General features: G+C 43.0%; 1 protein-coding gene across 1 annotated transcript in view; it reads left to right on the top strand.

The window, feature by feature from the left end:
- The window catches only part of LOC126419144 (14 kDa phosphohistidine phosphatase-like), a 45180-nt gene that overhangs the window by 24224 nt on the left and 4738 nt on the right, over positions 1-16218 (top strand). The window contains 1 exon segment of the mRNA XM_050086254.1: positions 2269-2370. Coding sequence (XP_049942211.1) covers positions 2269-2361 — 93 coding nt within the window. The 3' untranslated portion in view covers positions 2362-2370.

Here is a 16218-nt window from a genome sequence, read left to right as displayed (position 1 = left end):
TTTAGGAACTTTCGGGTAATTGAACATGTATCAATAATTACGGATTTCTGTAGCTGTATATATATGTTTGGATGTAGTTGTATTGCATTGATGTACTGGTGGATATTGTGTGGTATGACTCCTGTAGTTGATAGTATAATTGGTATGATGTCAACTTTATCCTGATGCCACATGTCTTTGACTTCCTCAGCCAGTTGGATGTATTTTTCAATTTTTTCTCCTGTTTTCTTTTGTATATTTGTTGTATTGGGTATGGATATTTCGATTAGTTGTGTTAATTTCTTCTTTTTATTGGTGAGTATGATATCAGGTTTGTTATGTGGCGTTGTTTTATCTGTTATAATGGTTCTGTTCCAGTATAATTTGTATTCATCATTCTCCAGTACATTTCGTGGTGTATACTTGTATGTAGGAATGTGTTGTTTTAAAAGTTTATGTTGTAAGGCAAGCTGTTGATGTATTATTTTTGCGACATTGTCATGTCTTCTGGGGTATTCTGTATTTGCTAGTATTGTACATCCGCTTGTGATGTGATCTACTGTTTCTATTTGTTGTTTACAAAGTCTGCATTTATCCGTTGTGGTATTGGGATCTTTAATAATATGCTTGCTGTAATACCTGGTGTTTATTGTTTGATCCTGTATTGCAATCACGAATCCTTCTGTCTCACTGTATATATTGCCTTTTCTTAGCCATGTGTTGGATGCGTCTTGATCGATGTGTGGCTGTGTTAGATGATACGGGTGCTTGCCATGTAGTGTTTTCTTTTTCCAATTTACTTTCTTCATGTCTGTTGATGTTATGTGATCTAAAGGGTTGTAGAAGTGGTTATGAAATTGCAGTGGTGTAGCCGATGTATTTATATGAGTGATTGCCTTGTTTATTTTGCTAGTTTCTGCTCGTTCTAGAAAGAATTTTCTTAAATTGTCTACCTGTCCATAATGTAGGTTTTTTATGTCGATAAATCCCCTCCCTCCTTCCTTTCTGCTTAATGTGAATCTTTCTGTTGCTGAATGTATGTGATGTATTCTATATTTGTGGCATTGTGATCGTGTAAGTGTATTGAGTGCTTCTAGGTCTGTGTTACTCCATTTCACTACTCCAAATGAGTGGGTCAATATTGGTATGGCATAGGTATTTATAGCTTTTGTCTTGTTTCTTGCTGTCAATTCTGTTTTCAGTATTTTTGTTAGTCTTTGTCTATATTTTTCTTTTAGTTCTTCTTTGATATTTGTATTATCTATTCCTATTTTTTGTCTGTATCCTAGATATTTATAGGCATCCGTTTTTTCCATCACTTCTATGCAGTCGCTGTGGTTATCCAATATGTAATCTTCTTGTTTAGTATGTTTTCCCTTGACTATGCTATTTTTCTTACATTTGTCTGTTCCAAAAGCCATACTTATATCATTGCTGAATCCTTCTGTTATCTTTAGTAATTGGTTGAGTTGTTGATTTGTTGCTGCCAGTAGTTTTAGATTATCCATGTATAGCAAATGTGTGATTTTGTGTGGGTATGTTCCAGTAATATTGTATCCATAATTTGTATTATTTAGCATGTTGGATAGTGGGTTCAGAGCAAGGCAGAACCAGAAAGGACTTAATGAGTCTCCTTGGTATATTCCACACTTAATCTGTATTATTATTATTATTATTATTATTATTACCAGCTTCTGTATCTTTTGATTGAGTATAGTTACGGCAGCACATGAATTGTGGTGAGCCTGGTGTTTTTACAAGACTTTTTCCAGTTGCCAGGACAGTTGTCATAATTACTCAAATCAACAATTACTTGCACTTGGAGCAGACCAAATGATTCCTCTGTACCCCTCGCACCTATTTTATACTTTTCAGACTGTGTTTCACACATTTTGTGACTTACCTGTTTCATTTAACACAGTTAATACAGTTGCAGATTGTGGGTACGTGTTTAATGTTTTTGCACGATTACTGCTGCTTGTGTTTCAGTGTTGTGTACAATGCCAATTCTGATGCTGCATATTGCACATCTGTTATGAAGGTCTTTACACACTCCCTTTTTCTGCTGCTTTTGTGTTGTGATGTGTGGTTTAGAAAATTTCAGATTGCTTTACGGTTTCATGTGCTCTGTATTAGATGCATTTTTAGTGTACGTACAAGCACATCGGTTACTTATGATGTAGTTGTAGTTAAGAGTTCTCGTTTTAGTGTTTAATTATTATTGTGATATGTAGCACACTGTTTAATTGTACTTCAGTTTTAAAATACCCAAAGACTGCTTCATTTCAGGGGTTTGGGAAGGCAGACCACAGCAAGACAGTAGAAATTCTGAAGACTGCATATCCTGTTTACAACATTACTTGGAGTGATGAAGGATACTGATCTGCTCAGGTAATTAAATTTACATATGCGTGATACATTCAAAATGTCTCTGACATTACGACAACCTTCATAATGAATGAAGGTGATATTTTTTGCATTTAAGCTGTTGTATTTTAATAAGACCTCTCCTTAATTATACAGGGTGATTCAAAAAGAATACCACAACTTTAGGAATTTAAAACTCTGCAACGACAAAAGGCAGAGCTAAGCACTATCTGTCGGCAAATTAAGGGAGGTATAAAGTTTCATTTAGTTGTACATTTGTTCGCTTGAGGCGCTGTTGACTAGGCGTCAGCGTCAGTTGATGCTAAGATGGCGACTGCTCAACAGAAAGCTTTTTGTGTTATTGAGTACGGCAGAAGTGAATCGACGACAGTTGTTCAGCGTGCATTTCGAACGAAGTATGGTGTTAAACCTCCTGATAGGTGGTATATTAAACGTTGGTATAAACAGTTTACAGAGAATGGGTGTTTGTACAAAGGGAAAAGTTCTGGACGGCCGAGAACGAGTGATGAAAATGTAGCACGCATCCAACACGCATTTGTTCGCAGCCCAGGAAAATCGACTCGCAGAGCTAGCAGAGAGCTGCAAATTCCACAATCAACTGTATGGAGAGTCCTACGATAAAGGTTAGTTATGAAACCTTATCGTCTGAAATTGGTTCAAGCACTGTCTGCAGCTGATCAGATTAAAAGAATCGATTTCTGTGTTTTTATCCTTGCTCAAATGGAAACAGATGAATCTTTCGTTTCGAAGATTGTGTTTAGTGATGAAGCAACTTTCCACACTAACGGGAAAGTCAACCGTCACAATGTCTGTACATGGGGCACTGAGAATCCGCGGGAAACAACTCAGTATGAACATGACTCGCCTAAGGTGAACGTTTTCTGTGCCATTTCAGCCAATAAAGATTTTGGTCCCTTTTTCTTCAAAGGTGCTACTGTAACTGGACTACAGTATCTGGAGATGTTAGAGAATTGGCTGTTCCCTCAGCTCGAACAAGAAGCACAATAATTCGTATTTCAGCAGGATGGAGCACCACCACATTGGCACTTATCTGTCCGTAACTACCTGAACGTCAACTACCCTCCAAGAAGCCCTGATCTTACCCCCTGCGATTTTTTCTTATGGGGGTATGTTAAGGATATGGTGTTTCGGCCACCTCTACCAGCCACCATTGATGATTTGAAACGAGAAATAACAGCAGCTATCCAAACTGTTACGCCTGATATGCTACAGAGAGTGTGGAACGAGTTGGAGTATCGGGTTGATATTGCTCGAGTGTCTGGAGGGGGCCATATTGAACATCTCTGAACTTGTTTTTGAGTGAAAAAAACCTTTTTAAATACTCTTTGTAATGATGTATAACAGAAGGTTATATTATGTTTCTTTCATTAAATACACATTTTTAAAGTTGTGGTATTCTTTTTGAATCACCCTGTACAGGTAGTTCTGGCCCAAAAAGTCATTTTAAATGTTTTTAAAGTACAACAAACAGTAGCATTTCTACTGTAATTTGTAAGCCATGATGAACAGTAGCACATAGTGTGAGTTTGCTGCCTTTTTATTTCTGTGGGACCTCGCTATGTGTGTAAACCGAAAAATGGCTTTTCGAGTTGAAACTAGTTGCTTAATTAAAAATATTTTTAGTAACTCTATTATCTTAAGTTGAAAAATATCATTTTCATCCAATGACATTAATAATTTTTGTGTCCTCTTTTTCACTTCTGCCATATGGGTGTGTTTGAGAAGGTCTATCACATGTTTGTTTCTAAGATTGGTACAGTTGTTTTCTGTCATTAGTTATTGTATGCTGCTTTTGACCGCTGAGAATCAAATTTTTCAACTGTTTATTATCAGGATTTAGCAGCAAGTTTTTTTACTGAAGTGTTAAAAGGTGTTGTATCTAACAACTATTTTTCTGATCTTCACAACTATTTTTCTGATCTGAAGATTGCCATGCAGGAACTCAACAAACTAGTTCTGATCTGATTCAAAGATTGCATTCATTTTGTTGGTAGAGGCAGTGGGGAGCTGTCCTCTTCAGTCATCATTATCCAGAGGTGAAGCTAGTTTCTTTCAGTAGTGGCTGTCATTATTGACTTCAGTCTTGAAGAGTGTGTCTCAGAAATCATTAAATCAGCAGCAGACTGTTGGTTTATTGCATGAAGAGATTCCAAATACTGCTTTAAATTCACTTCTATCTTAAATTCAGTGCCATGTATGAATGTCTTCTTTTAAACTCCATTGCTACCTCAGTCTAAGTGATGTGTGTACAAAAGGAGTGAACAAGTGGCCCGTGTAATATGCCTAGTGTGTTAACAGTGTACACCACTACACATTGTCTATTTTAGAAAATGAATCACTCTGCAGCAACCCAGAATGTCTCAGAATTCCCACACTATGCAGTACAGTATCCGAAGATTGTTATTCTGCGAAAAGAAATCCATTGGTGTTAATTAGATGTGTACTGTACTCTCCATTTAATGTACAAAAGCAGTTGTCCAGTAGCAATTCATTGCAAGAGGAGGGACAATTTCCAGTTTTGTTATTTATTTTATTTGCCCATTTAAATAAAGCTGACTTAGGAATTTTCCCTTATGTGGGGACTGTTTGTACTAGATAATGTGTCTGTTTGAAGTTCTATATTTGTATATTTTGCTGTTCATGTCACTTCTGCATAATTTTTCATTGATTGTATCGATACTTGTTTGAATTCTGATATGTTGTGAAATTTCAAACATTTGGGAATCCCGTGATAAACTAGTACTATTAGCGTCAATTGTAGGCTTAAACTAAATTGTGCTCTTTCAAAAATTTTTAGAACAGTATGCCTATCATCCTCATTCAAAATAGTCTGTCTCTTATTTTGTTGTCCAATTATGTGAGAAATAGTTTAGTTTCAGAATTTTGAGATGCCTGCAAAACTATACTTTGTAAGTTAGTGCTACCAGTGTTTTGTATACGTAATTTACGTAGCAAATCAATGCTTTGTGGTTCACAGCTCAGCCAAAGTATACATCACCCCTGAATTTCATTGTATATCAATGCAAATAAATGTGTATTTATGAGAATTTTTGGAAGTTACCATTGTTGTTGTTGTTGTTGTTGTTGTTGTTGTGGTCTTCAGTCCTGAGACTGGTTTGATGCAGCTCTCCATGCTACTCTATCCTGTGCAAGCTTTTTCATCTCCCAGTACCTACTGCAACCTACATCCTTCTGAATCTGCTTAGTGTATTCATCTCTTGGTCTCCCTCTACGATTTTTACCCTCCACGCTCCCCTCCAATACTAAATTGGTGATCCCTTGATGCCTCAGAACATGTCCTACCAACCGATCCCTTCTTCTGGTCAAGTTGTGCCACAAACTTCTCTTCTCCCCAATCCTATTCAATACTTCTTCATTAGTTATGTGATCTACTCATCTAATCTTCAGCATTCTTCTGTAGCACCACATTTCGAAAGCTTCTATTCTCTTCTTGTCCAAACTATTTATCGTCCATGTTTCACTTCCATACATGGCTACACTCCATATGAATACTTTCAGAAGTGACTTCCTGACACTTAAATCAATACTGGATGTTAACAAATTTCTCTTCTTCAGAAACGCTTTCCTTGCCATTGCCAGCCTACATTTTATACCCTCTCTACTTCGAACATCATCAGTTATTTTGCTCCCCAAATAGCAAAACTCCTTTACTACTTTAAGTGCCTCATTTCCTAATCTAATTGCCTCAGCATCACCCGACTTAATTAGACTACATTCCATTATCCTTGTTTTGCTTTTTTTGATGTTCATCTTATATCCTCCTTTCAAGACACTGTCCATTCCATTCAACTGCTCTTCCAAGTCCTTTGCTGTCTCTGACAGAATTGCAATGTCATCGGCGAACCTCAAAGTTTTTATTTCTACTCCATGAATTTTAATACCTACTCCGAATTTTTCTTTTGTTTCCTTTACTGCTTGCTCAATATACAGATTGAACAACATCGGGGAGAGGCTACAACCCTGTCTCACTCCCTTCCCAACAACTGCTTCCCTTTCATACCCCTCTACTCTTATAACTGCCATCTGGTTTCTGTACAAACTGTAAATAGCCTTTCGCTCCCTGTATTTTACCCCTGCCACCTTTAGAATTTGAAAGAGAGTATTCCAGTCAACATTGTCAAAAGCTTTCTCTAAGTCTACAAATGCTAGAAACGTAGGTTTGCCTTTCCTTAATCTTTCTTCTAAGATAAGTCGTAAGGTCAGTATTGCCTCACGTGTTCCAGTGTTTCTACGGAATCCAAACTGATCTTCCCCGAGGTTGGCTTCTACTAGTTTTTCCATTCGTCTGTAAAGAATTCGTGTTAGTATTTTGCAGCTGTGACTTATTAAGCTGATAGTTCGGTAATTTTCACATCTGTCAACACCTGCTTTCTTTGGGATTGGAATTATTATATTCTTCTTGAAGTCTGTGGGTATTTCGCCTGTTTCATACATCTTGCTCACCAGATGGTAGAGTTTTGTCAGGACTGGCTCTCCCACGGCCGTCAGTAGTTCCAATGGAATATTGTCTACTCCGGGGGCCTTGTTTCGACTCAGGTCTTTCAGTGCTCTGTCAAACTCTTCACGCAGTATCATATCTCCCATTTCATCTTCATCTACATCCTCTTCCATTTCCATAATATTGTCCTCAAGTACATCGCCCTTGTAGAGACCCTCTATATACTCCTTCCACCTTTCTGCTTTCCCTTCTTTGCTTAGAACTGGATTTCCATCTGAGCTGTTGATATTCATACAAGTCATTCTCTTATCTCCAAAGGTCTCTTTAATTTTCCTGTAGGCGGTATCTATCTTACCCCTAGTGAGATAGGCCTCTACATCCTTACATTTGTCCTCTAGCCATCCCTGCTTAGTCATTTTGCACTTCCTGTCGATCTCATTTTTGAGACGTTTGTATTCCTTTTTGCCTGTTTCACTTACTGCATTTTTATATTTTCTCCTTTCATCAATTAAATTCAATATTTCTTCTGTTACCCAAGGATTTCTACTAGCCCTCGTCTTTTTACCTACTTGATCCATTGCTGCCTTCACTACTTCATCCCTCAAAGCTACCCATTCTTCTTCTACTGTATTTATTTCCCCCATTCCTGTCAATTGCTCCCTTATGCTCTCCCTGAATCTCTGTACAACCTCTGGTTCTTTTAGTTTATCCAGGTCCCATCTCCTTAAATTCCCACCTTTTTGCAGTTTCTTCAGTTTTAATCTACAGGTCATAACCAATAGATTGTGGTCAGAGTCCACATCTGCCCCTGGAAATGTCTTACAATTTAAAACCTGGTTCCTAAATCTCTGTCTTACCATTATATAATCTATCTGATACCTTTTAGTATCTCCAGGGTTCTTCCATGTATACAACCTTCTTTCATGATTCTTAAACCAAGTGTTAGTTATGATTATGTTGTGCTCTGTGCAAAATTCGACCAGGCGGCTTCCTCTTTCATTTCTGTCCCCCAATCCATATTCACCTACTATGTTTCCTTCTCTCCCTTTTCCTACACTCGAATTCCAGTCACCCATGACTATTAAATTTTCGTCTCCCTTCACAATCTGAATAATTTCTTTTATTTCATCATACATTTCTTCAATTTCTTCGTCATCTGCAGAGCTAGTTGGCATATAAACTTGTACTACTGTAGTAGGTGTGGGCTTCGTATCTATCTTGGCCACAATAATGCGTTCACTATGCTGTTTGTAGTAGCTTACCCGCATTCCTATTTTCCTATTCATTATTAAACCTACTCCTGCATTCCCCCTATTTGATTTTGTGTTTATAACCCTGTAGTCACCTGACCAGAAGTCTTGTTCCTCCTGCCACCGAACTTCACTAATTCCCACTATATCTAACTTCAACCTATCCATTTCCCTTTTTAAATTTTCTAACCTACCTGCCCGATTAAGGGATCTGACATTCCACGCTCCGATCCGTAGAATGCCAGTTTTCTTTCTCCTGATAACGACATCCTCTTGAGTAGTCCCCGCCCGGAGATCCGAATGGGGGACTATTTTACCTCCGGAATATTTTACCCAAGAGGACGCCATCATCATGTAATCATACAGTAAAGCTGCATGCCCTCGGGAAAAATTACGGCTGTAGTTTCCCCTTGCTTTCAGCCGTTCGCAGTACCAGCACAGCAAGGCCGTTTTGGTTAATGTTACAAGGCCAGATCAGTCAATCATCCAGACTGTTGCCCTTGCAACTACTGAAAAGGCTGCTGCCCCTCTTCAGGAACCACACGTTTGTCTGGCCTCTCAACAGATACCCCTCCGTTGTGGTTGCACCTACGGTACGGCTATCTGTATCGCTGAGGCACGCAAGCCTCCCCACCAACGGCAAGGTCCATGGTTCATGGGGGGGAAGTTACCATTGTCCTTTGCATAATCTGTGAGCAGTCGGGGTTTGTGATGTAGTTCCTGTAGCAGATTTTCTGCCAGACATTTTGTGTTACATCTGGTTTTCCCTTAACCCTTTACTGGCCAAAAGTCTATTGGATCTTTTTTTTGCAAACTTTTATACATAAATATGTTACATTGAGTGATAAATTGAATAAAAAGTTGTTTTGAAAAGTTTCAGTTTATTAGAACAAAAACTACAGAAGTCCCATTTTTGGGACATTGGCCAAATGCGCTATCCAAATTCACAATCTTATTCTCCATGCATAATATTGTAAGAAGCAACACAAACATTAAATAAAGAATATTTTAATGTTATGGAATGTATATTCAGTATGAAATGAAGCAAAACACTTGTCATGTACACCAACATTGCACCTATCACAAATTTTTGTTGTTTTTTTCTTGCAGTAAGCACATCTCTTCTGTGTTTCACTTGGCACAAAGAAAATATTTCCTGGATCTAGTCGTACAGCTGTGCTCACCCGTCCTCCCATCAATTTGCTTCCTTGTGGTCCTCTTTGTTTTGGTACTGATCCTTTTTTCTTTGATAGAAAAAACATCACTATTCTCTGTCGGACATCCAAAAGTAAGAGCTTCTCATTAGAGTTAGCAATTTGGTATGCACGCCATGTGTTTACTACGCAGATATATATCATCTGTGTGAATAATGGCCACCACCATTTCTTTGACCTTATCCTCGTCCTATAAAGTGATATCTGCTTGTCCAGTAGATATATGCCACCCATATGGGCATTGTATTCTTCAATGATATGTGGCAGTGTAACAGATATTTCCTTTTTTTTTTGCCCGTGAATATCTTTTTGTAGAACTCGAGGAATAATAGTACTGTTATTTGTCACTACACATACTGGTTTGTTGTCACTCCATTTCACAACCAGAACTTCATTCTCTTTGTCAAATCTGTAGTCATAGAATCCTCGTTCCTTCCTTTTGCCATTCTTTTCGAGTCAATCAAAGGACATGCATTAGTTCGGATCTCTGTTATTGTTCCTGCAGCTTTCATTTTACTCTTTCCGAGTGTGATCAGTGTGTCAACACTGGTGAAAAAGTTGTCAAAGAAAAGCTTATAATTCGGATACTCTGATTCTGGAATCATGCTGGTTAGTTCATTTATTACCCTTGCACCTAAAGGCTCCTGTTTGTTGTCAGTCTTGCCACAGTATGGTGAAAAATTATAAAGAAAGCCATTGGAACTTGTAAGACACCAAATTTTATATCCAACTTTGATAGGCTTTTCCCTCAGAAACATTTTAGCTGAATGTTTGCGATAATAATGTACCATTATTTCATCAGTTGAGAGTTCTGAATGAAATACGCCAAATTTACCAAATTCCTATTTCAGCATTTCAAATTATAACCTCAGTTTGTACATCTTGTCGTTTCTGTCTATTTTGGAGTTGTCATTGAGATGAATGAATCTCTTTATTTCCCAAACCTATTTCTTGACCCAGAGTTGAAGACTAAAGGAACACCGACATCAGGAGCCTGTTCCCAGTACTTATTCTTGTGGGGAAGCTTATGATAACCACTCAGAAGTAGTACGCCAATAAATAATTTTAGTTCTTCTTTGGTTAGCAGAAAATTTATTCTGTTATGTTGGCAAGAATAAATTTCGCTTTGTTCAATAATAGTATCCATTAGTTTCTCAGAAAAAAAATCCTCAAACACTTGGGGCACTGTGTTATTTTCTAGACATTCCGCATCATAATGTTTGTTGCTCTTCCCTGGTTCACTATTGTTTGTGTACGTTGGTTGACATTTATACCACTTACATATATATTTTTTTGTAGATAACATACCACTTTCTCCTCCACCTCCCAACGCTTTCCTTCTTTTGGCTTCTGGATGTACAACTGTAGCATTAACTTCATCTCAGCTGGTTGTGAGTTCTAAAGTACCGGCGTCATCTTGTACAACAGTACATTTTCGTCAGTGTCTTCTTCATCTGTTATTACATCTGCATCGGGTGGAATAATCGCCAATTCTGTATATCATCTTCATCGTCACTCTCTTGATGGTTCTCTAGTTCTGCTAGAATTTCTTCAAATGTAAGTTTACGCGGCATGTTTTTGTCCTGTTGGAATCGTAAAATTAGAATAGAATATGAAAAAAGCAGATATAAAGAACATAAAATGCAATTCTTCTCTGTATATTACGTGTATACAAGAATAGGGCACATCAACAATAAATGATAGTATGATTATATTTATATAATAGAGGGAAAAACACACAGGGAGAGGGTAAGGAATCATTCCAATCCCGGGAGCGGAAAGACTTACCTTAGGGGGAGAAAAGAACAGGTATACACTTGCACACACACCCATATCCAACCACACATACACAGACACAAGCAGACATTTGTAAAGGCAAAGAGATTCGGCAGAGATGTCAGTCGAGGCAGAAGTACAGAGGCAAAAATGATGTTGAAAGACAGGTGAGGTACGAGCGGCGGCAACTTGAAATTAGCGGAGGTTGAGGCCTGGCGGTTAACGAGAAGAGAGGATATACTGAAGGGCAAGTTCCCATCTCTGGAGTTCTGACAGGTTGGTGTTAGTGGGAAGTATCCAGATAACCCGGACGGTGTAACACTGTGCCAAGATGTGCTGGCTGTGCACCAAGGCAAGTTTAGCCACAGGGTGATCCTCATTACCAACAAACACTGTCTGCCTGTGTCCATTTCCCCCCTGTGGGTTCGAGGGTTAGAATATGCCCGCGGTATTCCTGCCTGTCGTAAGAGGCGACTAAAAGGAGTCTCAACTGTTTCGGCCTTTAATGTGATGGTCCCCATTAGGGTTTGACCTCCATTTTTCCAAATTCAACAGAAGTAAGAGCCTTTTGGGGAAGGACCCCTTACGTGGTGCACCATCAGTCCTCTGTGCCCTAAGACCTTGGCACTCTTTATCGTCTGGGCGTCGTAACTGCACCCTCCATCCCTCATTTTGGGCATACACACCTGATGGATTGTGTAAGTTACGCCCTTAGTGCATCATCATCTGCACCCACGATCACTATGGACTACCCATGGCACCCAAAATCCAGCACGGTAGCCAGCCCGTTGTGGTGGGGTCGTCATGTACCCTCTAGGTTGTAGCCCCCTGACAACACAGGGATCGTACTGCTGATGCCTGAGCTGCCGCCTCCCCACGTAAGCCAAGGAGTAGATGCCCGTCTCTCCGGGGCATCAGGACTCCCGGCAACGGCCATCCTGCTAGGTGGCCTTTGCTGTGGCTGGGTGCCACCCGTGGGGAGAGCCCCTGGTCGGAGTGGGTGGCATCGGGGTGGATATCCCGCAGTGAAATGGGTACAATCTCAATCCGGTGGTCGCATGACCACCAACGTCTCTAAGCGCAATAAAGTAGACTTTAACGCTGTGGCATGTAACCCCAAATCGTCCCCTTCCCTAGCCACGCCCTGGGAGGGACGCAGGGCTGCGGACAGACAGGAGCCATATTCACCGTGATATCTTGTGTGCAGCAGAACTGATGGGGATTCATTTTTGGGGACTAAGCCTCTGTTCTTTGTGACCCATCTTGAAGATAAGTTCGGGGAAGTGGCCTCTCTTTCCAAAATGCGGAGCGGGGCCATTTTGATACAAGCACCTTCCTCTGCACAGTCAAGGGCGTTGCTCGCCTGTGAGAAGCTTGGTGACATACCCGTTAACGTCACTCCCCATAAGTCACTAAATTTTGTCCAGGGGATTATCTTTCATAAAGATCTTCTGCTACCGTCTGATGACGAGCTACGGGAGAACCTGGCACGACGAGGTGCACACTTCGTTCGTCGTGTCTTTAGGGGACCCAAGGATAATAGGATCGCTACCGGTGCTTTCATCCTGGCCTTTGAGGGCGACTGCTTGCCTGAGAAGGTCAAGGTCATGATCTACCGGTGCGATTTCAAGCCCTATGTCCCGCCCCCTATGCGATGCTTCCAGTGCTGGAAATTCGGACACGTGTCCTCCAGATGCACTGCCAGCCCCACATGTCGCGATTGTGGACAACCTTTGCATCCAAGTGCTCCGTGTGCTCCACCTCCCACCTGCGTTAACTGTGGGGAGCATCATTCTCCCTGCTCGCCAGACTGTGCAGTCTACCATCAAGAGCGGAAGATACAAGAAATTAAGACCCTGGACCATTTAACTTACCAAGAGGCGAGGAAGAAATTAGAATGGCTCAACCCCACACCTATGTTGAGGAGTTATGCTGCTGTAACACTGCAGCCACCAGTTCCTGCAAAGACTCCTTTGACAGTTGGCCAACCGAACAGTCACGTTTCACCTGCCCCACCATCGGTGGGGGCCACTCTCTATTCCACTGCTCCCAAAACACAGTTTGGGAGCAGTGCGCCCCAAGCAACCGGGGACGTCGGTCCCCACCTCTCAGCTGGAGCGGCGACAGCCCTCTCCGGCTCCTCAGCCGGGGAAGCGACATCTCTCTCCGGCTGTTCAGCCAGAGACGCAACAGCCTCCTCCGGCCTCACTTGTTCGGAAGGGATCCCTTGGGGGAGTCCCTTCCAAGGACTTCCCCAGTGTCTCACAAGACACTAGCCAGTGGCTGAAGAAGCCACCAGCTGCTGGTCGAAGGGCTTCACGCTCTTCCTCTGTTCCTGATAATGCGTCAGGAAAGCCCACCCAGCATGCCAACCCTCCTCCGAAAGACAAGAGAGAGAAGAGGAACCTCTCCAAGAAGGATAAGGACCCAGTGGTTCCCGCACCAACGCTTCCTGTCAGCTCAGCCTCTGAGGATGAGGTCGAGCTCTTTGCGTCCCCTGATGACCTGGATCTCGCCGTCTCCTCAGAAACGATGGCCGTAGCGACATCCGTCACTCAGTCGGTGGTAGCATGTGACCCTGCCCAGTAATTTGCCTTTTCAGTGCCTGAATGCCTCTACAGGACACGCTTTGTACAATCCTCCAGTGGAATTGTGGCGGTTATTTTAGCCATCTACCTGAGCTACGTCAGCTTGTAAGCTTGACACCTGCTTTATGCATTGCTCTCCAGGAAACCTGGTTCCCGGCAATGCGGACCCCTGTCCTCCGTGGATACAGGGGTTATTACTGCAACCGAAGCACTTACAATAGTGTGTCAGGTGGAGCCTGCGTGTGTGTCCTTACCTCTGTATATAGTGCTCCTGTGCCCCTTCAAACATCTTTGGAAGCTGTGGCTGTCCGCGTAAGGACTACCCAGGACTTAAACGTCTGCAGTGTCTATCTCCCTCCAGGTGGTACAGTCTCCCTGACCGAATTGGCTGCTCTTGTCGCCCAACTTCCCACGCCTTTTCTTCTCCTTGGGGATTTTAACGCCCACAATCCCCTGTGGGGTGGATCGAAGATTACTGGCCAAGGCAGAGATGTCGAGAATCTCATCTCCCAACTTGACCTCTGCCTCTTAAACACTGGCGCTGCCACGCATTTCAGTGTGGTGCATGGCACGTTCTCGGCCATAGATCTGTTGTTGTGCAGCCCAGGGCTTGTACCATCGGTCCACTGGAGAGTCCATGATGACTTGTGTGGTAGTGACCATTTTCCCATCTTCCTTTCACTACCCCAGCGTCGATCCCATGAACGCCTGCCTAGATGGGCATTTAGCAAGGCAAACTGGGAAACATTCTCCTCTGCTGCCACTGTTGCATCTCTCCCCCACGGTACCATCGATGTGGCGGTTGAGACACTGACTGCAGTGATTGTTTCCGCTGCGGAACGTACCATTCCTCGTTCGTTAGGGTGCCCCCGGCGAAAGGCAGTGCCTTGGTGGTCTCTGGAGGTCGCTGAAGCCATTAAAGAACGTCGGCGGGCTCTTCAGCGACATAAGCGGCACCCGTCTTTGGAGAACCTCATTTTCTTCAAACGTCTCCGTGCTCAGGCACGGCGGCTCATCAAGAGGCGGAAACAGGAGTGCTGGGAGAGGTACGTTTCCACCATTGGTTCCCGTACTTCACCCTCCCAGGTGTGGATGAAGATTCGGCGCATCTTTGGAGTGCAGCACTCTACAGGTGTCCCAGGGCTTACCATCAACGGGGCGGTATCCACCGATGCTGATGCAATCGCCGAGCATTTCGCACAGCACTATGTTCGGGCCTCTGCGTCGGGGAATTACCCGCCTGCGTTTCGCGCACTTAAACGCCGGGAGGAAGGCAAACGGCTTTCTTTAGCTTCTCACCACCCTGAGACGTATAACGCCCCATTTAGTTTGTGGGAACTCCAAAGCGCCCTGGCACAGTGCCCCGATACAGCCTCTGGGCCAGATGGCGTCAACAATCAGATGCTCAAACACCTGTCCCCGGTCTGTCAGCGATGTGTTCTTGCCATCTTCAACCGCATATGGGGCGATGGTGTCTTTCCGTCGCAGTGGCGAGAAAGTACCATCATTCCGGTGCTGAAGCCTGGTAAGGACCCGCTTACTGTGGATAGCTATCGACCCATCAGCTTGACAAATACTCTGTGCAAGCTACTGGAACGTATGGTGTGTCGATGGCTGTGTTGGCTGCTCGAGTCTCGGGGTCTTCTGGCTCAGTGCCAGAGCGGCTTCCGTCAGGGCCGTTTCACCGCCGATACTTAGGTCTTTCTTGAGTCTGCAATCCGCACTGCTTTTTCCAGGCGCCAACACCTTGTCTCCGTCTTTTTCGACCTCTCCAGAGCATATGACACGACGTGGCGGCACCATATACTCGCCACGTTGCACGGGTGGGGTCTCCGGGGCTCTCTCCCCATTTTTATTCAGAATTTTTTATCTGTTCAGACATTCCGCGTTTTAATTGGCACATCCCATAGTTCACTTCATATCCAGGAGAACGGCGTTCCACAGGGCTCAGTATTGAGCGTGCCCCTTTTCCTTGTGGCCATTAATGGCCTTGCAGCAGCAGTTGGGTCGTCTGTCTCACCCACGTTATAAGCTGACGATTTCTGCATCTTGTTCAGCTCCTCCACCATTAGTGTTGCAGAACGTAGGTTGCAGGGGGCCATACGCAAGGCGCAGGCATGGGCCCTAGCTCATGGGTTTCAATTTTCTCCTGCGAAGACTTTTTTTATGCACTTTTGTCGGTGTCGAACTGTCCATCCCCACCCTGAGCTCTATCTTCAGGATGCCATGCTCAGGGTTGTTGACACTTACCGTTTTCTGGGATTGCTGTTCGATGCCCGGCTTACTTGGCTTCCACATATTCGTCAACTCAAGCGTCAGTGCTGGCAGCATCTGAATGCCCTTCGCTGCCTCAGCAACACAACTTGGGGTGCCAATCGTAATACGCTGCTGCAGCTCTACAAAGCCCTTGTGCTGTCCCGGCTTGATTATGGGAGTGTGGCGTATGGCTCAGCGTCGCCCTCAGCGTTGCAACTGCTGGACCCCGTTCACCACTGTGGGGTTCGACAGGTGACAGGAGCATTCCGCACCAGCCCTGTGGACAG

This window comes from Schistocerca serialis, chromosome 9 (genome assembly GCF_023864345.2).
Source record: "Schistocerca serialis cubense isolate TAMUIC-IGC-003099 chromosome 9, iqSchSeri2.2, whole genome shotgun sequence".
Taxonomy (NCBI): Eukaryota; Metazoa; Arthropoda; class Insecta; order Orthoptera; family Acrididae; genus Schistocerca; species Schistocerca serialis.
This window is presented reverse-complemented; position numbering and strand designations above follow the sequence as displayed.